This window comes from Dama dama, chromosome 26, assembly GCF_033118175.1.
Source record: "Dama dama isolate Ldn47 chromosome 26, ASM3311817v1, whole genome shotgun sequence".
NCBI classification, from domain to species: Eukaryota; Metazoa; Chordata; class Mammalia; order Artiodactyla; family Cervidae; genus Dama; species Dama dama.
This window is the reverse complement of record NC_083706.1, coordinates 50,617,784-50,644,740: the sequence shown is the minus strand read 5'-3', so window position 1 is coordinate 50,644,740 and position 26,957 is coordinate 50,617,784. Positions and strand designations below refer to the sequence as shown.

Here is a 26,957-nt window from a genome sequence, read left to right as displayed (position 1 = left end):
CCTCTCCGAAGGCCACGGTCTCCTTCCTTCTTGGCCAAACACTGGATTTCTTTGGGTTCCACCAGTTCTCAAGTTATGCCCCTGCCCTACTTCATCTAGGACACTGTGGGACACAACTTTTAAAATCACTGATAATTTCTAGTCCTTCATCTGGGGGATTATGGCGATGAACTAAGGGACATGATGGCTCACACAGAGAACTAGAAGCAGAGTCAAAACTCACTCCTCAGCACTGCTACGGTCCTCTAACCAGCTGAGAGTCTCGGTATTTCCTGAACCTCGGCTGTCAACCTCTCCCAGGCACATGAGGGCGCTGCAGGTGGATGACCTGGATGGCACAGCTCACCTGCCTAATCCTCACCCTTCCTGCCTCAGTGAACATCCGATAAAAGATGCGGCGTGTGCCTTTGTGAGGCCATCAAAGACAGTTTGGAAAGCAAGGCACGTTTTGTCTTTTTAAACTTCTGGTTTAACTACCCACACAGAGAAAAACTAATTTGCTCGATGTTTTTCTAATTATAACTATTGAATGACAGGCTTTTGTGACAGAAGAGATATATACAGTATTTCAAAATGTAGCCACATTTCATACATTTTCTGTATTCTCCCAAACAATAAAAAAAAAGTCATTTTAGAGTCAAAATTATTTCTCGCAAGATGCCAGATGTAATAAATCCTCCCCAGCCACACCCTTTCTTTTCTCCTTCTGCTAGAGGCTGAAGAGCTAAATCTTTGAGGCCCAGCCTCCCCTAGAGCGAGGAGGCCACACAGCAGGTCTCGTCAGGAGGATGTAGGGAACTTCTGCTGGCTGGGGCTTCCAGGGGAGCTTTTGCAGTTCCAGACTTAGCTGACAGGGAGACTTGTCCCTCTGCCCCTTCTCTTCTCTTCCAGCCTAAAAAGTGAGGGTGGCGTGTCTGGAGGTGCTGCAGCCATCCCGAGGCAGGATACAGGGAGATGTCAAGGGTGACAGCGCTCCACAAGCCTCGCTGCTCTCTACACCGTTTCATCCGCCCGCCACATCACGTACCCACCTGTGCACCCGTTCGAGCTGGAGCTAACACAGATTTACTGTATACTAACACTCCACCAGACACTACGGAAGACAAAAGAACTGCAGTCACAGGCCCTGGCTTGTGCAGCTTTCAGCCTAAACCGGGGAAACCCGAGGACAGGCCAGCGGCACCTCACTAAGTGTGAGACCGAGCAGTCACGGCCGGAACCACTGGAGGAGTTCACGCTCGAGGCGAAGACTGTCAGCTAACACTTGAAAGCACAGCTTCGATGGAAAGATGAGGAGAGGAGACAGCCAGGGCAGGAAGGAGGACAGGGGCGCAAGCACAGAGCTTAGAAGGGCGCGGGGGAGGACACCCCCGAGTCAGACAGCCCCCACCCCCGCCGCCCCGCCCTGACCATCAGCATCTTGTGCAGGTCCTCCTCGAAGGCGTCGATGTTGCAGTCGGCCTGCTCCAGGCGCTCCAGGACGTTGTGCAGCATGAACTGGTAGTACTGCTTCATCAGGAGGCCGCCCTTCAGCACCTCCTTACACTCTCTCACCAGCTGCAAGACAGCAGGCCACAGTTCCCGTCACACGCGTGCGGCAGTTTCTGCGCAAGTCCTCAAAACCTCAGGAAGACAGGGGTGCCTCTGAGAACCCTGAAAGACTTCCCAGATTCTTTAGCAGTTCATTCACATTAAATAACTTAGTCATCTCAACTGAATAACTAAATCAGTGAAAACAAAAGTACTTAGTATTATAGCGTGAGTACACAAAGACAATATACAGGTGCAGGCAGAAAACTGATATGCTAAAATATATTCTTCTACAAATAAAAGTTTTACAGAAAATAAATTCTGCAGAAAAAGATCTATTTTTCCTCTAGCTCACATTATAAGACAAGGAATATAAGACAAAAAATTTTCTCATGAGACTGGTCCTTTTTAACAACAACAAAAAAAACATTAATAAAGATTCAAATGTACTCACATACCACAGTGCCTGGGGGCCTCTGTAATAATTTAGCATACTCTATCTACTGTGATTTGTGGCTTTTACCATCAAAAAAACTCAATCATCACAAAAAAAAACCCAAAAAAAACCTAAGATAAATCTGATGGCATTAAAGACAAGTCAGGGGGGAAAGTAGGAAAGAAAACAAAAGGGTGAGTAAAACCAGCCGTGTGCAGGCCCCGGGAGGCACTGTGAGAACAGAGGGGAGACGGAATGAGAGGACCTGCACAGTCCTTCCATTAATAAGGCACCGGTCACGTTCCCTCAGATTCTAACCAGCAGGGGCTACGGGACTGGATCACAGTTACATTAGCCTTAAGATACATTAACAAGACACAAGAGGAACCACAGCGATGCTACAGGGAAAGTAAACTGGTACAAACTTACTAAAAAAAAGATGTGTGACTCACTAGTTAATTTTTACATTTTATACTCAAACAGTAATCAGAGATCCAGGCTAAAACTGATACACAAATATATTTATCACAATATTATTCAAAACAATGAAGATTAGATAAATTATGATGCACTGACACAGTAAAGCACCCATGCACTCATTTAAAATCTTATTTCTGAAAAACATTTAAGGGTGAAAACTCATATTCTTTTCTTTTTAAAATTATTACATGTAGAAAGTATGTACATATAGAAAAACAAATGGAGAGAAATATACCAAAATGTTATAGCGGTTATCTCTGAATAGCAGAATAAGAGGATAGCTTTCATTTTTGTCTGTACTTTTCAAATTTTCTGTACTTTGCAGATTTTCTAAAATAAACATGGATTGCTTTATAACAAGATCCCCTTCAAAATGTTTTTAAAATTATTACAATACGAGCACAAATTGAATCTATTAAAAAGTGTTAACATAAATTTCTGTTGTGGTTGTCACTTAGGTGCTTACAAGTCAATCTGAATACATGAAAGTCAAAATTTCTATTTTATTTTCACTCGAATAATGCTACACTGGGCTTCCCAGGTGGTTCAGCAGTACAGAATCCGCCTGCCAGGTCAGGAGACACGGGTTTGATCCACGGACTGGGAAGATCCCCTGGAGGAGAAAAGGGCAACACGCTCCAGTATTCTTGCCTGGGAAATCCCAGGGACAGAGAGCCTGGCGGGCTACCGCAAAAGATCTGACATGACTGAGCACCTAAGTAACAACAACAAAGCTACACCAAACCAAGTATTGGTTTTTTACTTTCCAAGATGTTTTAGCGTAAATGACTGCTTACTCCTCACAACAGCCCCACTGATTAAAGGTAAACCCCACCTTGTTTCACCTGGCTATATTCCCGAAGTATGTATTTGTTCTGTGGGGAGGGGAGGTAAGGTATTTTACCAAAACCTTCTAAATAACTGCTGAGATACAGAGGACAAGTGAAAAGTACGGCCCACATGGACCACAGTCAGTGACCAGAACCAAGACGGTGAGAAGGAAGAAGCGCAAAGGTGGACACAGCTCGGGCCAGGGCTGGACGGGGAGAGAGGCGACGAGGTGCAGGGCTGGCCCTCCAGGCCCATCAGTCACCGGGCTCCACGCCACAGGACAGACCAGGCCAGGGCCCGTTCTCTACGCCCTGCCCCGCCTGTCCTTCCATCGGCACTCGTCCCTGCTGCCCGGCTGACATTCAGGGCCAACGAGCTCCCACGCCTAACTCCCTGGGGATGGACAACCGCAGGCCACACACACAAGAAATCAAAACCCAGTGTGGTTATTTCATATAGTGAATGTCAATATGGGAACATCATAAGGCATAAATATACACGCTCAGTCTGGAAGATTCAACTGCTTCCAGCCATTCCTCTATCACCTGTGAAGTAGCAAATTCCCTGAAAGTCCCACCCACGTTAACAGTAACTGAGAAGGCAGAAGCTCTCATTATTGCTTAAACCGCACAAGTGCCCAAGCAGACAAAATGTCCAAACACACCCCCTCCCTGCATACTGCAGACATTCACCTGTCTACACAAAGCTTAAAAAAGAACAGAAAGATAACTTAAAGAATTTAAACTCTCTCTTATGAATGAATTTTAAGTTTCCAGTCTTCAAAGACTGATGGTAACAGGATACAGAGGGTCATATCAGCATGTACACTCCTTTTAGAATGAGGAAGTGGAAGACAGAAAGGGTGGAACCACCACCTCATTTTTAAAGACTGCATGGAAAAAGAACATTTAAAATTACCCAACAGAGAGCAGCTTAGAAACACTAACATACGCTAACTTTCACTATTTGCAACAATTAGGGGGAAAATCCTAAAAAGAAAAATTCAAGTCTATAGAAAAAATATAGTAAGAACTCGACATTTTTTGAAAGCCTTTGAGACAAACCTGCTTAATACTCAAGAGGGATGGCTCTCCAGCGGGTCTTTGCTCCAGCCTTAACTTGAGACATTCGTGAATGACGTTCAGAAGGACGCGACAGAGGACTAAGAAGGCAGGCTCGAAGGAGGGTAAATCCATGGACTTCAGCTCCTCCCAGGACACGGTGCTGCACTTCTGCTCCGAGGAAGGCGGCGTCCTGGACAGCTGTACGTAATCTGAACCCCACATGGGATCTGGAAATTCAGAAAACTGCAACACAAATGCAACAAAGTGTGAGAGAGCATCCAGGAGAACTTCCTAACACTGCAGTTACAAACTGCTGTTCTCTAAAATTTGCTGACAAACCAATAAAAATCGTAATTTTACAGGAGAAATAATTTTTAGAATAATTCACCATTTTCAACACAGACCTAAAAAGCTCTAGGAGTATTAGAAAATGATAACAGGAACTAATGCAGGAGACCTAAGAGATGCGAGTTCGATCTCTGGATCCCTGGAGGAGGACGTGGCAACCCACTCCAGTATTCTTGTCTGGAGAATCCCAAGGACAGAGGAGCCTGGTGAGCTATGGTCCATGGCGTCGCAAAGAGTCAGATACAGCTGAAGAAACTTAGCACACACACACACAAGAACTAAAAATAAAACTGGGTCATACCTTTATCAAAAAAGCATAGTAGAAAAAGAATCAAGTTCATCTTTTTCCTCATACATTTTTTTTATCATACTTAACTGGAGCATTTAGTTCTGAGGTATTATCTACAACTATCTCTAGACTGAGAAAACCACAGAATTATTAAATTTGAGAGAAGATTACAAAACCAGATAGCCATTTGTGAAACATAAAAACTGTGGGTTCGATCAAGTCTTTTGTCCATCTGTTTTCCTGAGTTACATCAAAGGCTAAAAAAAAAGTCATAAAATTAACCTGGTCGGTCCCACTCAAAATCTGTCTATCTGATGTTCCCTAGGAATCCTACTGTTGCTCACTGTTCAGACAGTTACCCACCAAATTCCTCATGCTCCCCCTGAAACTGCAGATCTGATGCTGTCCCAGTGTTCTTAAACCTCTGGCAATCCCATCCTGACCAATCACTCCAAGACCTTGCCTTCTCCTTTTATTGAGAAAACTGAAGCCATCAAAATTCAGAAATCTCAACTTTTCTTCAACTTATAACATCACCAATTACAGCTACTCATCTTAAGTGGTCTCCCAACTCACATTCTTTTATTGTCCACACATATTTTTGCATTTAAATTAATACGTACTTTTAGTTTCCCGTAACAGGCAACGATTTCTAAAACAGCTGCATAATTTAAAAAAATGATTACTTGTGATAAATGTGGTCAGGGTTAAGACATGTCTGTGTCAACGCTTTTGGCGGCATAAATGCTCGTTTCTTCTGGTGTGGACAATGACATCAGATAAAATGTTTATTTAGAGCTCTACAAAACTCGGCAAACTTTCTAGGATAAAATTCTGAAGAACAGTTTTGGCATTTTCTGTAGTTCCAGCCTGCTGATTCATCCGCTTCAGGCTCACTGGGAAGGGACAATCCCTCCTTCTCAACAACTGTAAGACAGCGCGGAGAGCCAGCGGCCAGGCCCACACAGCCAGGCCCACAGGAGAGGCATTCCCGCTGGCTCTGCCTGCTGCATCAACCCGTCCAGACAGAGAGGAAGAGACGTTACAAAGCTCTGATCACAGAAGAGGGAGCAGCAGTTTTAACGAGGGACACCGAGGTGAAGAATCAGAAAGCTGACACTGATTTAATAATGCAGGACGCGGCAGAGAAAGGCAAAAAAACTCTAATGCAAAATCTCACTAAACTCCTCTGGGGGAAAAAAATAAAATAAACCAACCAAGATTTCTTAAACAAAATCCATGAAGGCAGTGAAAACAGAAGGAATGATGTTAAAATCTGAATATACAAATTAGAAATAATTTAGAAATTAACCACAGAAATGATCACTACAACCCAGGGCAAAAGAAAAAGGAATAGAAAGTTTGAGTGACCAATAAGAGACCTAGAGGGCAGATCTAGAAGCTGTAACATAAGAATAAGAGGCGTTCCAGAAAGAACAAAAGGAAGAGCTGGAGGAGAGGTTTCTGGAGTCAAGCTATCCCTGATCTGTGAAGAAAAAGGAAAACACCCTCTGAATAGTGAAGAACTCACGTACAACTCATTTACCTCCTCTAAAAAACTACCCGAGGAAGAATAGGAGAGTAGAGTCAAATCAAAATTCGTAAGAATAGATGCCCAAGGAAATGAGAAGCCAGGAATCTAAAAGAAAAGAAGGTATAGAGGCAGATACAACTCCACGAAGGTAACCTGGCTATAAGGACTCCAACTCAAGTATGAGCAAGGAATATTGGAAACTGAAAAAAAAATTTAAAAGCATGCTATAAGGAAAAACTTGGATCTTAAATTCCCAATTGTAATAAAACACAGGGAGGGGAAAGGGCAGTGAGGTCCAAGGATAGCCTGAACTCTCCTATTTCTCTCTTTCCCTGAAGTTCTGAAAACAAACGGTGTGTTTAAAAATGAACAACAGAAATGGATCATGTTGGAATCCAACACACAGTTACCGTAAGCTGAGAGACAAGAAGGGGCAGAATAACCCTACAGGCAATGACAGGATGCCAGAGAGACAAGCCCAGCAAACAGACGAGAGGAGGCCCGACTCCCAAACGACGGGCGTGTGCAAAGCGGGAACGAGCACGCCACATGCCGCCACGTGGGGACAGGGCCGGTGCCGACAGACCTCCCGGGATTTCAAGGAAAACAAAAATCCACGTTTTCATGTGAAATTGTCTTTTTTTTTTCAAACACTGGCCACTAAGTCAAAAAATATTTAAAGGGACTTCCCTGGAGGTCCAGGGGTTAAGAATCTGCCTTGCAATCCAAGGGATGCAGGTCCGATTCCTGGTCGGGCAACTGCGCCTGAGCGCTGCACCCTCGGGCCACTGCGCTCCGGAGCCTGCAGGCCGCAGCCAGAGGGCCCGTGCACCACAAGGAAAGGTCCCGCAGGAAACAGCGAGGATTCCACGTGCAGCAACTAAGACCCGAACCCGCCAAATAAACACACATTAGAAAAACATTTAGGGCACTGCGTGGGACCAAACATAACTTGGGGAGGCAGTACACAGCAACGGTGAGGAGCAGGGAGTTCGGGTTTCACACCTGGACTCTACCACTTACGGGCCTTGCGACCTTGACCAAGTTACCTGACCAACCCCCCTCCACAAAACGAGCATCCGAGACCAGCTACTAGTCTAGTCACTGTCATCACAGGCTCAGTTCTCCACCGCAAGCTGATGAGTTCTGTTCTTTCATCTTTTTCATCTTACATCGAGTTTGATTCAGCTGGCTCACGGCAGTCAAAAATAATACATCACAACTTCCTATTCTGTCTCATGTAAGTGTGCTTCCTTTAAGAAAACAAAACAAAACCTATACGCAAATAAGCAAGCATGTGCTTATTATCTTTCCAGTTATTCAATTAAAAATTTCATGTACATAGGTGGGAATTGGTGCAGCTGCCATGGAAAACAGTATAGAGGCTTCTCAAAAAACTAAAAACAGAACCACCGTATAACCCAGAAATTCCACTCCTGGGTATACATCCAGAAACAAAAACACTGATTTGAAAAGATGTTTCTTTCTTGTTGTTCAGTCACTAAGTCGTGTTTGACTCTTGTGCTACCCCATGGACGGTAGCCCGCCAGGTTCCTCTGCTCATGGGATTTCTCAAGCAAGAATACTGGAGTGGGTTGCCACTTCCTTCTCCAGGGGATCTTCCTGACTCAGGGATCTCACCCACATCTCCTATATTGGCAGGTGGATTCTTTACTGCTAAGCTACCAGGGAAGCAATTTGAAAAGACACATACACTCCAATGTTCACAGCAGCATTATTTACAATTGCCGAGACACAGAAGCAACCTAAGTGTCCATCAGCAGGTGAATGGATAAAGATGTGCTACATATATGCAACAGAATACCTGTCGCTGTTGTTCAGCCACTAAGTCGTGTCTGACTCTGTGACCCCATGGACTGCAGCCCACCAGGCTCCCCTGTCCTCCCAGAATAGTATCCAGCCATAAGAAGAGAGCGAACTTTTCCCATTTGCAGCAACATGGACAGACATGAAGGGTATTATTCTAAGTGAAACAGTCAGACAGAGAAAGACACATACTGTATGATGTCACTTATAAGAATCTAAAACATACAAGAAATGAATATAACAAAAAAAGCAGCAGACTGACAAGATACAGAAAACAACCTACACAGTGGTTCTCAGTGGGGAGAATGAAGCGGGGACGGAGAGATACAAACCACTACGTATAAAATAAATAAGCCACAAGGCTACATTGTACAACACAGGGAATATAGACAGTATTTTATAACTATAAATGAAGTATAACCTTTAAACACTGTAAACCACTATATTGTACATGTGCAACAAATAATATATACATCAGCTATTCTTCAATAAAAAAAATCTCTATATACTGTAAAAAAATAATGAGTCAGAAAAATAAGAATAAAAAACTTTTTTTCAAAGCACGTATATTCCAATAAAAATTAATTTATAAAATAAGTTAGGGCAGCTTTTCTTCAAAAGTTCATATAACTTGACTAACAAAGTCAGACATGTGGTGATTACAACAAATAAAAAATGAGCTATGACAAGAGTTTTACTGAACACTGACCTTGAAGACGGGGTAAGGGGGTACTGTGGTCTACTTAGGGTGTTTCCAAGGGGCTGACTCTCAGCTGCACTGGTGCTGGTCTGGATTCATATAAAGTTCACTGGAGGTTACGAATGTCAGTGCGTATGTCCTTCCATGAGAGAGTCTGACCTGCCCTCTAGCCCAGAAGGGCAAAGGCAAGTGTTTTCAAAAGCTCCTGAGGTAATGCTGATGTGCAGCCAGGTTTGGAAACCATCGGCACAGTTTAAAGCCCGGTATCCCCAAATCCTGGGTGTGAAGCCCTCCCACAATCTACAGCTTCTGTGCTTTGGGGCAACTTCCCTGCAAAACAGCAATGCCACTTCATTTGGTGGTTGTATCTAGTACATGGTAAGACTCAATATATGATAATAGCTTATATATATATATCCTAGTTTCTAGTTAGAGTTGGACTTCCCCGCTGGCTCAGACGGTAAAGAATCTGCCTGCAATGCAGGAGACCCAGCTTCGATCCTTGAGTTGGGAAGATCCCCTGGAGGAGGAAATGGCAACCCACTCTAGTATTCTTGCCTGCAGAATCCCATGGACAGAGGAGCCTGGCGGATTACAGACCATGTGGTTGCAGAGAGCTGAACATGACTGAGTGACTAACACTCCCCTAGTTTCTACATCCTTCTGCCCACTCTGAATATAAAAGAAAACCTCTTCACAGTTTCTTGTGCTTATGGGGTAAAAAAGAGCATAATTATAGCCAGATCCAAAGACAAACAATATTTCATTGGTCACTAAGTTTATAAAAATTACATGATCCATTCCTAATACAAAAAAGTAATAAATTAACCAAAAATCTTCCTGGAATTTGGAATAATATGCATGGTAATACATAGTCAAAGTCAGCTAATTTTTTTGTACATTATGATACAGTTTTTCATTTTATCTTTCTTAAGTTTCATAAGGTAGAGCAAAAACAGAGGAGCATAAAATAACTGTATCACCATCTAGAGCTCGGACATTTTATAGGTGTTCAACAAATTAAATGCACAAAACCCAGAGAGTTATATAACACAAAGAATGAACTTTATAGTATGCAACCTAAAAAACATCAGCTAGGACACCAGAGGACCCCAGGACAGACTGAGATAACTGAATCTAACTATATGACAAATGCATGCTGTAACCGCACTGGAGAACGTGACGGAAAAGGTGCTCACCTAACTGGAAAACTATGCTCCATCTGCATGCTCTAAGGCTAAAGACGAAGAGAACTGTGCTTACAGTTAAACACTGTACTCTAGCTGGTAAATTCAGTCCTCAGAGGGGTCCCAGTTAGCAATTCTGAGACTACCTTACATGTCTACTAGGGTCGCACAAACACAGTAAATCCTCTACGGTCACGGGAGCCAGGTTTCTCACGGCAAGAAAAGTTGTTACAACAAGGCTCGGACAGAAGCCGTGGAGCTGGATTAGGACCCGAGACATCAGTATGAGCTCATGTTCACTTTTAACAGAGAGACAGGCAGAAAGACACATGTGGAAGTAGCTACAGACCTGTGTGCATACACGGATTAGAAGACAGACCTATATTTTCTAACTCTATCACTGAGAGCGCCTAGAAGCAATGATACCCCAAAAGTAATGAACACATCCGGGGCCCAGGGCTCCATTCCTAAATCCCATTCTCCAATAAAACGAACAAGAGGAGCTCTTTAGAGAAAAGGCTGATTTCAGGACTGGAACAGGGAAAATACAAGATGATGCCAAAAAGCAAGAAACTGCTCAAAAAGCAAAACCACACACAACAAAAAGGAGGACAGCATGTGACAAGTATACAGAAGCCGCCCGAAGGAGCTCCAACGGCCAAAGCAGGAACAGCCTGAGCAAGAGAACAAGCAACAATACCACTGAACTACAACCCAAAGTAGAAAATAAAGATTTATGAGTCCATACTGAGATAAATAAATAATTGAAAAAAAAAAAGGGACACAAGAGGCAAATCTTCTTTACAGAAGAATTCCAAGTACACATGCCCACACTCCCCACTCCTGGAGGCGGAGCTTAATTCCCGTCCCCGTGAGTATGGGCTGTACTTGGTGACTTCCTTCCGAAGAACAGAGCAGGGACAGGGAAAACTGGTCACTTGTGGAAGAGCCTTGCAGACACTACGTGAACCACGTGGTCATGGTGGACATCAGCATGAGGGCACGTCAACTCTGTGACACTCACGCAGAAGCCCATCACACACAGAAGCTCATCCAGGCTGATGACGAGAAAACATCAGACAGACCCAAATTCCAGAGTGCTCTACAAGCCGTCCAGGTCACGAAAAATGAAGAACGTTGAGAAACTGCCACAGAGCAGAAGAGACTAAGAAGACAAGTCGACTAAATGCAGTGGGGTGGCCTTGACTGGATCCTGGAACAGACAAGGGATATTAGCAGAAGAACAAAAACACAAATAATGTCTGTAATGTAGTTAACAGTATTTTGCACCAATGTTAGTATATTGATTTTGACAAATGTACCAGAGCTGAGGACGATGTCAATATCAGAGGAAACTGGATGAAGAGCATATGAAAACTGTGCACTATCTTTGTAAGTTCCCTAAAAATCTAAAAGTACTCATGATTACAAGTGTACTAAAAAAAAAAAAAATGCAATTGCATGAACGCAGTTTTGAAATGAAGATCAGTCTTTTATATATGGTTACACAGTTTCTTGTTTTAACCTTTAAGCTAAAACTGAATTACAAATAACATAACAAAACCTATGGCTAGAGTACTGTAGGGAAGGCCACCTAGGAACTACTGGTCTGAGATGATTCCTACTAATCTTTAAGGAAAGCTGGGAAGGATACTCTACAAGCAGCATCTGATGGAGAAGGAGCAGAAATCGGAGGCTAAAAAATCTCTATCATAAAAGGACACCAGCACATACTGCTGTGAAATGGCTATCAGTACATTTACTCCTAAGGCTTGAGATCAACTACACCTAGAGGAACTTACACTACAGCAAAGTGGGGGAATTAAGTAGGATCGAGATCCTGGGACGGTCCAAATATCAAGATAAAAAGGAAAACCAGCAAATGATTAAGCATGAGAAACAACTAGGCTCCCTTATAGGTCCAGAAACAAAGGGGGTGGGGGGACGTTTTCCCTCATTTTTGACTCTGACATTATTTTGTCTTTGCTGCCAGGAATAAAATTTTAGCTGGCCTTGTTAGTTCTGTTACTTAGATCTTCCTAAGTTTTATTTGAAGGTCTGAAACTCATTTACAACAGTTTCTCTGGATAATTATTTTCGAGATGAAAACAACTGTCTTAAAAACTGAACTTCAGAAACGAACTCATTTGTTAACCAGAGTCTGCATATGTAATGAGAAATGCGTCCTGAGAAAATGAATTTATGGGACTGGGGAGCTTCCCAGCTGGCTCAGCGATAAAGACTCTGTCTGACAATGCAGGAGATGCAGGAGATGCAAGAGATGCGGGTTCAATCCCTGGGTGAGGAAGGTCCCCTGTTTGTAGGAAACGGCAACCCACTCCAGTGTTCTTGCCTGGGAAATCTCATGGCAGAGGGCCTGGCGGGCTACAGTCCCTGGGATCGCAAAAGAGTCAGACAGGACTGGGCAACTGAGCATCAACAGAACAGCACCAGGGAGCTACAATGTTACCTGATTTTTAACAAACCGTTAAGGCTATTTATGACAGTCGTATTATTGGAACAATTTGCAAATAGATTTTTTAGTATCACTAGTTACATTTTTTAAATTTAAGGATACTGAAGTATAATTTATATTTTCTTTAGGGAAAGCTGTTTTATAAATAAAACATGTTTACAAGCCAATGAGAAATGAATATTAGATGCTATTTACAAACACAAGTTGCAAGTAACTTAATCATAAGAAATAAAAATACAGTCATATATGAGAACAATCAAATATCATAATTCTTCTTTTCTACAAAATCCTTCAACTGTATTCATTGCTATTATCACATAAGCCATAGAACTGTGCAGAAGAAATGCATTGGGCGCAATCTGCAGTACCAGTTGGGCAAGATGTTTCTAACAATTAGGAATGAAAATAAAACTGTCCCCAAACCTAAAAGACTATCCATTGCTTAAAATGTATGCCCTTAAAAATGTACGATTATTTGAAAGAGATTAAGAGCTAAAAATACACTTAAAAAGTAAAAATATAGACTTGTCTAGCCCCTACTGGTATACAGTCAGCTTCAAGGGGGTAAAATGTTATCAAAACTTCTAAAAAAAAAAATAGTTTATATTTAATTTCTATAGCATTTTACTATTTACATAAATATCTTTTTGAGCCTCAGAACAACCCTGTGAGGTAGGAAAGTGTTATTATATCCATTTTACAGAGGTGAAGACTTGGGATCGGGAAGATTAAGTCATTTACAAAGTTGTGAAGTGAGAAAGCACTGCATCAAGAAATGGAATCCAGTGACTTGATTTTAAAACTGTGGCTCTTTCCCAGACATACTTAGTAAGAAAACTAAAACAAACCCAGAAGGGGAGCGTACATATTCATATATATACATGAATGTACACTTCCTTGATGGAAATTATGTCCCTGAAATAGGAATAAAAATAAAGTTTTACTTTCCCATTGAGTTAATTGTCATTTTGGAGACTTATCTTTTATCAGTTTGGATTAATCTCCAACACAGAATTTTAGCTCTAGGTTATTTCCTCTTTCATTATTTGACAAACACAACATTTTATAAACCAAAATTTAAAACAAGAGGTGTTTCTGTACTTCATTTCTTTTTGAAAAGCAAACAATCCCAAATAATTCTAATAAACATCTTTAATTCATACACTTTGAATTTGTATGTATCTCTTTCCTATAATAAGGATAATCTTTTCATTCAGTTAAATCTCAACTGGTCAAACCAAAGGCATACAATTTTGATAGGAATTCAAAACTATGAGCTACCTACTACCGTCTTTTTTCAATAAGTGTTCTAACGGAAAATGCACTCATTTGCAATCTTTTTCTTGTTCCAATGCATGTAAACGATGCAAAGCTCTGCAGGAAGCAGCAGGGATTCACTGCCACAGAGGTTCCAGGGCAGGGAGGAAGACAGTCTGCAGGAGGGAACGCAAGACAGTTTTAAGAAGCCCCAACACGCTGCTCTGAGGCCCCCACCAATGAACTCTTCTCTCCTATGAGAGCTAATGAATCAAAGGTGGGGTAATAACACCAGGACTTTTTCACTGAAATCACTTCAAAAATAGTGCTTGATGAAAAAAAAATTAATCGGGCTTCCCTGGCTCAGTGGCAAGGAAATCGCTTGCCAACGCAGAGACACGGGTTTGATCCTCGGTCTGGGAAGACGGCGCAGGCCGCAGAGCAGCTAAGCCCGTGCGCCGCAATTGCTGAGGCTGTGCTCCAGAGCCTGGGAGCCGCAACTACTGAGCCAGCGTGCTGCAGCTGCCGCAGCCTGTGGGCCCCAGAGCCTGCACTCTGCAACGGGAGGAGAAACCCGCTCACTGCAGCGAGAGTGGACCTTACTCACCGCAGCTAGTGAAAAGCCCACAGAGCCAAAATAAAAAAAAAAAAACAACAAATTAATCAACCCCATCCCTAACCCATAGGCGTCCTCGCTGGAACTGAACTCCAGCCAAAAACCCAAACCAAAATAAGCTGCTCACTAGCTGAAGCCTATGCCAAATCTTTATTATGGATCTAGTTTTGCTCTACGGACTTTGAAACTTCTACCATAATAAATTATTATTATAAAACAGTTATTTACGGACTAAAAGGGAAAAACATCATTTGCCCTAATAAAAAGATATACATAAAAAGTCATTCACAGAGTCAAAATACTGCTCAAAGAAAATTCATTTTTGATATTTCTAATCAAAATAATCCCTGGAGAAGGAAATGGCAACCCACTCCAGTATTCTTGCCTGGGAAATCCCATGGACAGAGGAGCCTTACAGACTACAGTCTGTGGGGTGGCAAAGAGTCGGACATGACTGAGCGACTTCACTTAATCAAAATAATACTTAAAGTAAACTAACCTCTTACAGCTACAAAGTATTGATTCATTCCGCAAACATCTTGCTATATTATGTGACTGCCTGAGCCCTTCTCCTAAGGGCTCATGATCTGGCCATCAGATTAAAACTTAAAATTCTGCAAATTGGAGTTCTCTTCCGATACTTACCATCTTAACGAATAAAGAATATATTTTGTTTTATCATCTCTGACTCCAAAGCAAGCCAGATGGTGTAATTAAGCTTTTTAAAAAAGTAGACGTACACACACACACACACACACACACACACATATAGCTATTAAAATTTAGAATCACAGCCTAACTCCGCTAATTAGGGATCTCAAAAGAGCTGGGTGCTTTCACCAGACGAACATGCAAACTCACAACAGAAGAATTGCTTATACTCTCATTCTCAAGAGCAATGTTCAACAATACACACCCCTTGCTAGTTTTGCCACTCTTTAATGGTAAAGAATTTCTGAGATATCAAGTTAATAAAACCAAATCTGTACCATTTTCAAGCCACTTCCTCTAGTAGACATTTTCCTCTCACAAAAATCTTCACATGCCGAAACATGTATTTGATAATACTTTCATTAAACTTCCACCATATATGCTCAAGCTTACCCAATAGTGTAGACTGTTTCCCTATGACCATTCTTAGCCTTCTCTAATTCATCTCTCTTTAAAATCCAGTGATCAAAACAGGACATGCCACTCAAAAGGAAGTAAAGCTATTGCAAAGAATAGAGAAAGGACTACATCCGTGACCTTGGATGCCATACTCATTTAAAAATATTTCAGCACCATGCTGACTTCTTTACTGACTCATATTCAGCCTGTGGTCACCCATGATTGTGGCTTTCTTCCCTCTTTATTTATACCTAGCCTGTCCTTCTCCATCCTATATTTAAATTGTTGGACTTTTTTTTTTCCCCTCCACACACTTAATTTCACCCCATTTCACAGAGTTTTCATAGATCCATTTTCCCATTTATCACAACACTCCATAGAAATGTTTACATCTGCAATTTATAACAACTACCATTTTATGCCTTAAAAATATCAAGACTGTGAGCACAATATTGTAAATCCACTATACTTCAATTAACCAAAAAAAAAAAAAAAGATCCAGACAAGAAAGTACATATATAACACAACATACACTGCACTTTACAAGTAACAGCGGAACGAAGGCTAAGCTCACTGCCTGCTGGAAACCTACCTCCACTGGACCGTCGCTCTTCACCAGCGCTATACGCGCCCGCTGCAGGGAACCGTGCATCAGCTTGTGAAGCCTTAAAATCAACTTCCTTAACCCCATTTGCTTCAGTGCTTTGTCTACAAAGGGTCTATAAATAGAAGTCAGACAGTGTCTACTAACGCCTGCCTCCGTGCTGCAGTCTGGGGCTCCCCAGCCGACAGACTCGTCCTCGGACTCCAGCCTCTCGAGCTTCTTCGGGACGCGGTCCGGGGGCGGCTGGACGTGGGGACTGCGGTCGGCGGGCGGCCGGGCCTGCGGTGCCTGCGGGCCGCAGCTCGGCTCATCCTCGCTCTCCTCCGTGCTGCTGGCCAGCTCCTTCAGTTCTTCTGCGTCCTCGGCCTCATCCTCGGGCTCGTTGCCTCTGGATGATCGCGGGGAGGGGATTTCAAACACCGGCCAGCCAATGTCTGATAAATTCTTGATGCCCAAAACGGTGCCCATAATCCGTAACTTCTGGTTTAAGTCTTTCGTGATGTTTAACCACAAACAGAGCGCCTGCACCCTGTCCTGGAAGTCCTTGGCCGCGTACTTCTCGTAATCCTTCTGAAGAGCCTGGAGCGACGGGTAAAGTGCCTCTATGTACTCCAGCAGCTCCATGATCCGCTTGACCTGCTCGAAGGACACCCGCTGGCGTCGGAGGTGCTCGTGATAGGTTGAGTAACCCGCAGGCTGCGTCCCGCGAGGGGCTCCCAACTGCCCTTCCACCGAAGTACCGTTAAGACTAGCTCCGTGCCTAAGGAAGGCGAAGCTCCCGTAGTTAACTTTGAAGGTGAGGATCTCGTTGATGATGTCCGGGATGGCCTGGCGGGCTGTGTATAAAAAGAGGTCCTGGTCGTTAATGGTCCGGCCAGCGTGCCAGGCCTGCAGCTCTAACCAGATCAGTTCATTGGATCGGTTGAACCAGAACGCGGATGTGCTTTCCTGTCCTCTTTGCTCCCGGTCCTTCTTCTTTGAGACTGAGGTAAGCTTTAGCAGAAGTCGGAGAGTTTCAAAGAATTTTAAGCGATCTGCTGGACAGTCAGTCCTGGAAGTCTGGCGGGCGGTTCTGGCTATGGGCACGGGTACAGACACCGGAAGCTTGGTGTTGCTGCAGCCGAGGCTGAGGTAAGGCTTATTGAGATCCACATCTGGGATGGGCTTCTTGGGCAGAGCTCCCCCCACCGAGTCCAGCATGAATGAGCACTGCACGTTCTTCTTGTGGTCTCGCTCTGTGGACCTGAGAGCCGCTCGGAGCTTTTTCTCCTGCTTGTAGCTGTATTCCTCCACATTCTCCACAGCTTTTCCAGTGTCTTTGTGTGGAGGTTGGTTTGGTGCATTCATTTTTTCTATTAAAAAAAAAAAATAAGCAGAACATTAACATTACTCTAAAAGATCAAGCTGTTCTCAACATTTTCAATAAGACTGATATCCACATGTATTTATATTTGCAGACTGCCACTGGAGAAAATAATCCAACCATGTGCTGAAAACTAAGACCACACACACACACACACACAAAACATTTCTCTCTAAACTTTTAAAAAGGTTTCACCCATTTTTCCTGTTACATAATACTTGCTATATTCTCTTATATCCTCCGCTACTAACCTAAAACCAGCTGTTTACCTGTTTACTACACAGCGCAGTCATCCAGGTCATCAGATCCTCACGAGTTACGACCTTAGACTCGGACGGGAGAAACAGTACTATGGCAGACCCAACGGCGCTCGACAGAGAACACATCCGCTTCCTGCCCTTGCCATGAACCAAAGTATCAACTGAGGTCAAACCGGTTAAGTTTTCTCGGTTACTTTTGTCATTTGTAAAATCAACTAGATTGAAGAAAGAACCCTTAAGGCACCTTAAGATTATTCTCATGAAACACTGAAAGACATGTAAGCAAAAATGCTTCCCTTCATTTATTCTGTTCCTTGATTTCTTCTCTGCCACAAACAAGTGAACAGTAATATGCTTAATTTAACATTAAGGACGCTGGAGACATATAGCCTAATTTAATATAATTTGCCTAGTCTATTATCCTGGCATGTAAAAATCATTCAAAATTAATGCAAAGAAAGCAAACATCACACTTTTCCTTCAAAGAACTATGAATAGTTCTATTAACTGAGTTCCCCAGCTTTGAAATGAACACACGTCTTCCTTCCTGTTTGGCATTTCTGACCCTCTGAACCGTCTCTACCTCACAGAAACCCCTCCATTCTCTCATTTTCTAGATGCAGCTGTCTCTGGGCTGTCTTCTGCTTCTGAAGTCACCCCTTTCCAAAGTCTGGGACCTCGGCTCACTCCATGAAAAATGCATGTTTCTCAAAGTCCTCCTCTCTTGGGTCTCTTCTGCCTCATCTGCCTTCTCCCTGGATGACCCTCACATGCCCTTCACACACTGACAACGCCCAAGCCTACAGCACCATCCCCATGTCCCCTCTACACCCAAGGTATAGTTTGTCTCCTTGAATCGAGGACAGACATTTTGTATTTTAACTTCTCTGAAATTAGAATATGTTTTATAATTAATGGTAATATAAACAACTTTTAGGAAAATATTCACTAATATATTTCAATTTTCCTTTATATACATATGCACAAGAGTAATAAATAGCTTTTAAAAATTTATATCTAAATATCAGAAAGTATAAAAGAGTTCTTTAGATAAATAATTAAAAATTCTAAGTGTAAGAATATATTGTGAATCAATTATAAGCATTTTTTCTTAGTATATAACAGCATAGTATGCCTTTAGATTTTATGAAATAGGGTATATTTATATGATTACAGACTAACATACCCAAAATCAATTTGCAGAATAATATAACTTTGTTAACGTTAATTTAACAAAGAAAATTTGTTCAAAACCAATATATCTCTGAATCAATTTAACTTAGTTTTAAAGTAAGGATTTTTCAAACAAGTATTTCTAAAAGCACTTCCAATTTGATTTACTTATATTCAATTTATTTTACGATCCATCAAAAAGGATTTTCTCTGTCCATAAGGATTTGTGTTTTAATAAATATAAAAATAATATTATTTTTATAAATAATAAAACTATTATTACATTTTAAATCAGCAATACTTTTAAACAATGGAAATTTTATCTGTTATTTTAATCTACTTTACTCTACATGTCTTAAAACTTTTTATACAGTCCATTCAAGAAATTTCTTCACTCAGAATGGCTATCGTCAAAAACAACAAAAATAACAAATGCTGGCAAGGACGTGGAGAAAAAGGAATCCTCATATACTGTTGGTGGGAATCTAAACTGGTGCAGTCACTATAGAAGTTTCCTCAAAAAACTAAAATCAGAACTACCACTTGACTCAGTAATTCCAGAAATTATAAATGTTCTTCTAATCCATGATTTAAAGATCCTAAGGGAAACAAAGGGTTAACTGGGAGTTGTTGCTGTTTAATCGCTAAGTCCTCTGTCCATGAGATTCCCCAGGTAAGAATACTGGAGCAGGTTGCCACTTCCTTCTCCAAGGGATCTTCCCAACCCAGGGATTGAGCCCGTGGCTCCTGCATTGCAGGATTTACCACTGAGCCACCTGGTAGCTGCGATAGTCTAACAACACAGAAGACTGCATTATGAACTTTAAGCCCAAATCTATGCTAAACTTACCACAGAGCTAACAATCAAAGCATTAAAATATCAAGAGATGAAGCTTCTCAGCCTTGACCTTTATTATAACAATTAAAAAGACTTAAGAAGGGAAATGCTATAATCCCACTTTTCCGTAAATACAGAATCAAATTTTAGCAAGCCTAGAGACCTAAGTTTTGCAGATTATATACACATCTTGAGAAGCCTATCTTAGAGCATACAAATGGTATATTAAACAATTTTTTTTGAAATTTTGTACTTACAAAAAGCAATGAATGATTCAGTATTTGGATCTACAACGTGTATAAAGGAAAGTAAATTGGGAAAAGAGGAAGATAAGACACATAAGCTATGTTTTTTTCCAAAATAAAAAGCCAAATTGGTTTTAAAAAAAACACACAAATGGAAACTGATATACCATTAAAACGACATATTTAAACTGAAAATAGACTCAAGCTCCAGTCTAGCTACCGTGCAAAAAGAAAATACCAACCTTTGCTTGTTTAGTTTTCTGCCCACACTAAATCCCTCTGCAATGGACAGAAAGTCAAACAGAGTTTCTGGAAAGGAGAATGGATCAAAAGTATACAGAATGCTTTATACAAGTGCTAATTACAGTACTACAGAACTAATTCATAATGACTTAAATAAGACTAATGGATAGCGATCTCCCAAGTGGCTGTAAATTCGGTGGTGTGATTCTGCAATACTGTTAAAACCTTCCAAGAAGTTACTGCTTCCTTTGGCAGATTACCAATAACTCCTGCCAAATCAGAAAAACATGAAAGGAACAAAAAAAAAAATTGTAAAATAAAACCGAACGCAAACAAATGACAAGCAATATGAATCACCGGTTTCAACAGATCTAAGACAATCAACTGAATTCCTTGCAATTCACACCTAGAAATGACTCTTTAGAATATGTATAAAAGTAAGTTTTATCAAGCCCCTGCAACTCTTATGTTCTTTCATCCATGTATGTCAAATTCAAAACACCAGCCCTCTGTGATATTTCAAATGAGAAAGATACCTGCTCTTTAACTGAGAGATGATATTTATGGCAATGATATGCTCGACTATCGATATCAGCAATCTGAAGGGACTTAAGAGATCCCCTAATCTAAGGTTCTCAAACTTCAGTCAACATTAAAGAATCACTCAGATTACTGCTACAACGCAGATTCCCGGGCCCATTCCCAGGGACTCTGATTCAACCGGGCTAGAACGACACCACCACATTTGGGAAAACACTGCTTTATTCAATCTCCCTATTTCCGAGGTAAGGGCTTCATAGAGACTGTCATCATCTTCACAACAACACGTGATGGAGAGGACCGCATCACACAGATGGTCAGACAGACGGGCACGTCCCGACAGGGATCCCACTGTATCTCATGTCCATGTCAGAGCTGCTCCCAGGGCAGGACCGTGTGACCAAGGAAAGCCTAAGATGCCGAGTGCCATAAAAGACAGACTACGGAGGGCTACAGAACTCATCTGTAGAAGAGGTAAGTAAGGCCAGGTATTTACCTGGCTGACAGCCTTGAAGAATGGGGTCACCTTAAATAAGGGCAGAAAGGAAGGCAGGAGAATATTTTAAGCCAGACAATAAACATGCAAAATGACATGAAGGCAGAGAAGAAGAGAGTGTGGCTTAACAGTGAGCCTCCAAATATATTGGTAGACTGTAAAATTAAACCAGAACTTTGAAAGTTGGGCTGGATTTGGATTAAAGAGCTGAAATATAGATGCAAATCCACTCTGGTTCACAGCAAACATTTCTCTAACTATATCGACTGAATCTCATTTATAACCATTTTACCAGATCAATTTTATAGTAGTATGTTATTTAAAAAAAAACAACTTGCTAATCTCACCATGTTAGCAAAAATCACACATGCACAGACACACATACCCTGAGATATTTGCTAATGGTAAGGAGATGAAACTGTGTACACGCATGCGCACATGTGTGTATAGTATGTACAAATTCTGATACACGGATCTCTGTAACCTGGCTTTTACAGTGTTATACTACTGCTGCAAAATGGAGCCCGTGATGGTCACAGGGCAGGCTTGCCCTGAAAAGCGCTCTGACCTGGGGTCTTCGTCCTCATCGAGCCCACTTACACTACGGGACCAACCCGACTTACTTCCTTCTGCTATATTGAGAGAGGTAGTAAACAGTGGGTATGATTCAGGCCTGGGACGGAGTTTCCAGTTATAAAAAAATCAGTCTGTCACAGCAGTAATTGTTCTGGGCGGATGATCAGAATATTCAAACAATCAAATGCACATCATCAGCGTGTGACAACGGCTGCCACCTAAAGGAGAGAGCGGCAGTGGCTCCTCTCGCCTGCATCCAGCACGCAGCGCCCTCCATCACCTCCGGGTGACCTTCCGTTCCTCCGAGGGTGCTCCTGAGGGCGCTTACACTTATAAGGGAGGGGGGCCGGAGGATGCAAAGACAGCGCGACTGACCAGACACTAAGGCCCAAAGCCTCACATGCAGGGAGGAGCGGGTCTCTCGGGACAGCCGCGGAACCACAGCTCCGGGCGCAGCCCCGCCCGCTCTGGGTGTTGCTGGCCCTGCGGGGCAAAAGAAGGCAGCAGCCGCCGCTCTGGGGCCTCCCAGGCCTTTCAGATTCCACCTGGACCTCCTGAACTAGCAGAAGGAAGCTAGCTGTCACTTAAAAAGTCCAGTTATCTGGGACCGGGGTGCTGTGAAGAAGGCCAAGCCAGCCACGTGGCAGGTCACACGGAAAAAGGACAATGCCAACCAGCTCTCCATCCAGTGTCTGGGTCCCAGACATCAGAGACCCAGCAGCCTCTACGTGGAGAAGACGCAGGGGCCCGGCCAGGCCACGACGGCACCCCCAGCCACCTGCGCTGTGCCAGTCAAGGCCCCAGACACCACCGGGCAGAGGAGCCGCAGGCTGCCCGGACACCTGCCCACAGGGCCGTGAGCACAGAACGCGGCTCCTCCGGAACACCACGCTTTGGCGCGGTCTGCACAGAGCGACAGACGGCCGGAAACGTGAGAGGACCACTGGTGACGCTCATTAAAGAGATGAGCACCACTTTTCACGCATTTCTGGAGTGCAGGGTATGAGTCAGGCAGCCTTTGTCACAGAGGGACAGAAAGGATGCATCCGTTCCTGTTTCCTCGGGAAGCTTTGAAAATAAGTCTGGCCAATCTAACTCTAAAAGGCCCTTGAAAACACTCAGAGACCAACATACTATGATGAATGACAAATGAGTCTGAAACACCCGTCTCCCGAGCTCCGCCTTCGGCTCACAGCCCGAATGCCGCTTGTTCCCGAAGCCTTCCCAAGCCCAGGTCTGCTCAGGCCCTCCTGAGGGCGCCCGCAGCAGCCCCCTGGCTCGCCCACACAGGTGGGGCAGCCTGCTCACCTCGTGCCTGCGACTGGAGACCAGCAAGGGCTCATCCATCAGCCAGCACAGCACCTGCCTCGGCAGCCACCCAAGTTCTGAGTCAGAGGAGAGGGGAGGGAGAAACAAGGGGAAGCGGAGCGGGGAAGGGAAAGAGAAGAGAGGTAAAGGCACAAAGAGAGGGAGGGGAGGAGAGACCCGGTGAAGCCGTGACTCTGACGGCAACGCACACAGGAAGAGAAGGCAAGGGGGCTGCAGGAGCCACAGGAAACGGATAATCCAGACAGAAGCCCAGCTCCACACCCCGGAAGCTGTGTGACTCGAGACTCATCCTGAAAGCAGGGGCACCAACTAACAAGGAAACACTCAATGCTAAAATTATTCAATTCTACTTTAAAATTTTAAGGCAGGTAGTGAGAAGGAAATCTTCAGCTCCCAATAACAACAATGACAGGCAGTGCTTACTGAACATACCATCTTCACCACACTGGAAGGCATTTCATTTCACAGATGAGACGTGCAGGTTGGGAGCTAAGAGAACCAGGACGGGAATCCACGCAATCCGGGAACCCAGTCTGTGCTTCCGTCCACCACGCTCTGCTGCTGCAAGTTTGCAAAGCAGGTGAGGTCTCGAAGCAGGCGAGGTCTCGAAGCAAGCAAGGTCTCAAGCACCGTTCTACCGCTCAACACGAACACCTCATCACCATAACGTAACACATCCCACCCACCCAACATGGGTGCGTCCATCCTTCTTTGGTTTTCATGACCAAGACAGTTCACCAGATGGCAAACCAACTACTTTCTAACATATGCACGACGGGGACAGTCAAAACTACACACCTTAGAAACTGTGTCATTTCCTCAACCGTAAGCTGAATAGTAACACAGAGAACCTACATCTCGCTGGGTTACTGTGATATTTAAAAGGTAACTCTTTGGAGGAGCCGAGCACAGTGCTGAGAACTGCCAGTGATAACTGGGCAGATGCTCCCACAAATGATTCAGCAGCCGATTAAATGGGTTACTCAGCACTGGTTACTCTATGACACAGAAAGTTCACTACATAGTAAATGAAAATGGAAGCCAGCTATAAAATAATACAGTAAAACAACACAAATATTACTATATGGAAGCAAAGAGGCTGTGTTATAAATGGACAAACAATGGAAACAGTGTGAGACTTTATTGGGCTCCAAAATCACTGCAGATGGTGACTGCAGCCATGAAATTAAAAGACACTTGCTCCTTGGAAGAAAAGCTATGACCAACCTAGACAGCATATTAAAAAGCAGAGACACCACTTTGCTGACAAAGGTCCATCTAGTCAAAGCTATGGTTTTTCCAGTAGTCATGTATGGATGTGAGAGCTGGACTATAAAGAAAGCTGAGCGTTGAAGAATTGATGCTTTTGAACTGTGGTGTTGGAGAAGACTCTTGAGGGTTCCTTGGACTGCAAGGAGATCAAACCAGTCAATCCTAAAGGAAATCAGTCCTGAATATTCATTGGAAGGACTAATGCTAAAGCTGAAACTCCAATCCTTTGGCCACCTGAAACTCCAATCTTTGGCCACCTCAAAGAACTGACTCCTGGGAAAAGACCCTGATACTGGGAAAGACTGAAAGCAAGAAGAGAAGGGGACAACAGAGGATAAGACGGTTGGATGGCATCACCGACTCAATAGACACGAGTATGAGTAGGCTCTGGGAGCTGGTGATGGACAGGGAAGCCCGGTATGCTGCAGTCCATGAGGTTGCAGAGTTGGACACGATTGAGTGACTGAACTGAACTGAAGCAAAGGGACTACAGGGCAAAAATGGCAAAAGTTATTTTTGCATGTTGGGTTTACAGGTATCTTTCTTTTCTTTTTGTCAGCATTTTCTAAACTCACTAAACAAACGTGTCATCTCTTGCAACAAGAAAAAACGTAAGTGAATAAGAACGTTGATGCCCGGGGTCTGCTTTCGGGTAGCTACAAGTCAAAGGTTCATGAGCATTCCTTCTTCACCTGCAAAATGGCAGGAATTAAAGTGGTCTCTGACCTCTTCCAGACCTAAAATTCTGTCATTTCATGAAATAAACAATTGAAAGAAGTTGAGGAGGAAGACAGACAATCTCCCCTCTACCTTCTATCTCTGGCACAGACCAGAACAACAGCAGGAGCTCAACCAGTATCCAGAGACTGGTTTTCTGACTGATAAGGGATGATGCACAGTCATCTCAATGGGCTTCCCAGGTGACTCCGTGGTCAAGAATCTGGCTGCCCAGGCATGAGATGCAAGAGACGTGGGTTCAATCCTTGGGTTGGGAAGAGCCCCTGGAAGAGGAAGTGGCGACCCGCTCCAATATTCTTGCCCGGAGAATCCCGTGGACAGAGGAGCCTGGCGGGCTACAGTCCACGGGGTGGCAAGGAGCTGGACATGGCTGAGTGAGCACACAGAGGCATCTCAAGCAGCACATTCGGAGCTTAACCCCTGATGCTCGAACTGGGAATAAAGTCCAAACTGAGGCCCAAGAAAACTAACTCTGAAATCAGTCCTGGAAATTCCTTGGCACCAGTGGGTGAGGACTCCGCATTCTCACTGCCGAGGACTTGGGTTCAATAGCTGGTCAGGGAACGAAGATCCCACAAGCTGCACAGCGTGGTCAAAGAAAAAAAAAGTACCTAAAATTAGTCCTGCCGCTATCTCAAGGCTTCTGGCTGCTAAGAAGTTGCTTTGAAACCCTGGGCCCCACTTTCTTAATCTGTAAAGGGGAGAACTGTGTTCTCAACTCCTGTTCTAGAGCTGCTGCTGATGTTCGGTCGCTCAGTCACGCCCAGCTCTTCTGTGACCCCACGGATCCATGAGACTCTCCAGGCAACAACACGGAGCGGGCTGCCATTTCCTGCTCCAGGGGAATCTTCCCTGCCTGGGGACAGAACTCGAGTCTTGCGCTGCAGGCGGATTATTTACTGCTGCGCCACCAGGGCCATGCCTCCACAACTGTACAACCAACAAGTAAAGAAAAAGCAGAGGTCCTGTTGGCATCGTCGCGTTTCAGTACCACAAAGCAAATAAGTCATTAACAACACTGACTCAGGAGACGCTGCTTCACTGATACTACTTTAGATGAGGCACTTCCATAGGCATCCGAGAAATCCTTTTGAAAAAATGGATAAGGACTGATTTTAAAGATACTATACTGTAATAGAAGGCTATTACTTTCCAAATGGGGTAAATACAGGCCATAGGTTAATATCCTACTACAAATAAAGTTTTAAAAGAAACTAAAAAAAAAAAAACCTTCTTCTTCATAAGAAAGAAAGACTATTTACTACTTAGGAATTCTTCCTTGGATAAGAAGTCATTTGAGCAAACAAGTACAATAAAGTCCACCCCTCTACCCTTCTTCTTTCTTCGGGAAGAGTTATATATGACAGGGACCCAGAATGGATTTGCTGACATCCAACCATGAGAGGTCAGTGTACCGAAGAAAGGTGTGGGAAAGGGAAGCTGACCAAAAGAAGCAGAAGAATGCAGGCTAAAGAAAGGGAGAACTGGGAATGAGGCTTTCCACTAAGGAGAACATGTGAGAAGGGGAAATGTCTCAGAGGAGACAAGGAATGAAATCTTGAACTTACACAGTAATAGGTGGATGAATTCTAGGA

The 26,957-nt window shown here is 43.3% G+C and overlaps 1 protein-coding gene across 4 annotated transcripts in view; it reads right to left on the bottom strand.

Annotated features, from left to right (window-relative positions):
- MAP3K4 (mitogen-activated protein kinase kinase kinase 4) overlaps positions 1–26,957 on the bottom strand; it is a 101,908-nt gene that overhangs the window by 40,926 nt on the left and 34,025 nt on the right. For all 4 annotated transcript variants that reach the window (XM_061130278.1, XM_061130279.1, XM_061130280.1 and 1 more), the window contains exons 3-5: positions 16,278–17,641; positions 4,342–4,584; positions 1,411–1,557 (exon numbers count right to left, since the gene is read on the bottom strand). In XM_061130278.1, the coding sequence (XP_060986261.1) occupies positions 1,411–1,557; positions 4,342–4,584; positions 16,278–17,641 (1,754 nt within the window). The remainder of the gene's footprint in view (positions 1–1,410; positions 1,558–4,341; positions 4,585–16,277; positions 17,642–26,957) is intronic.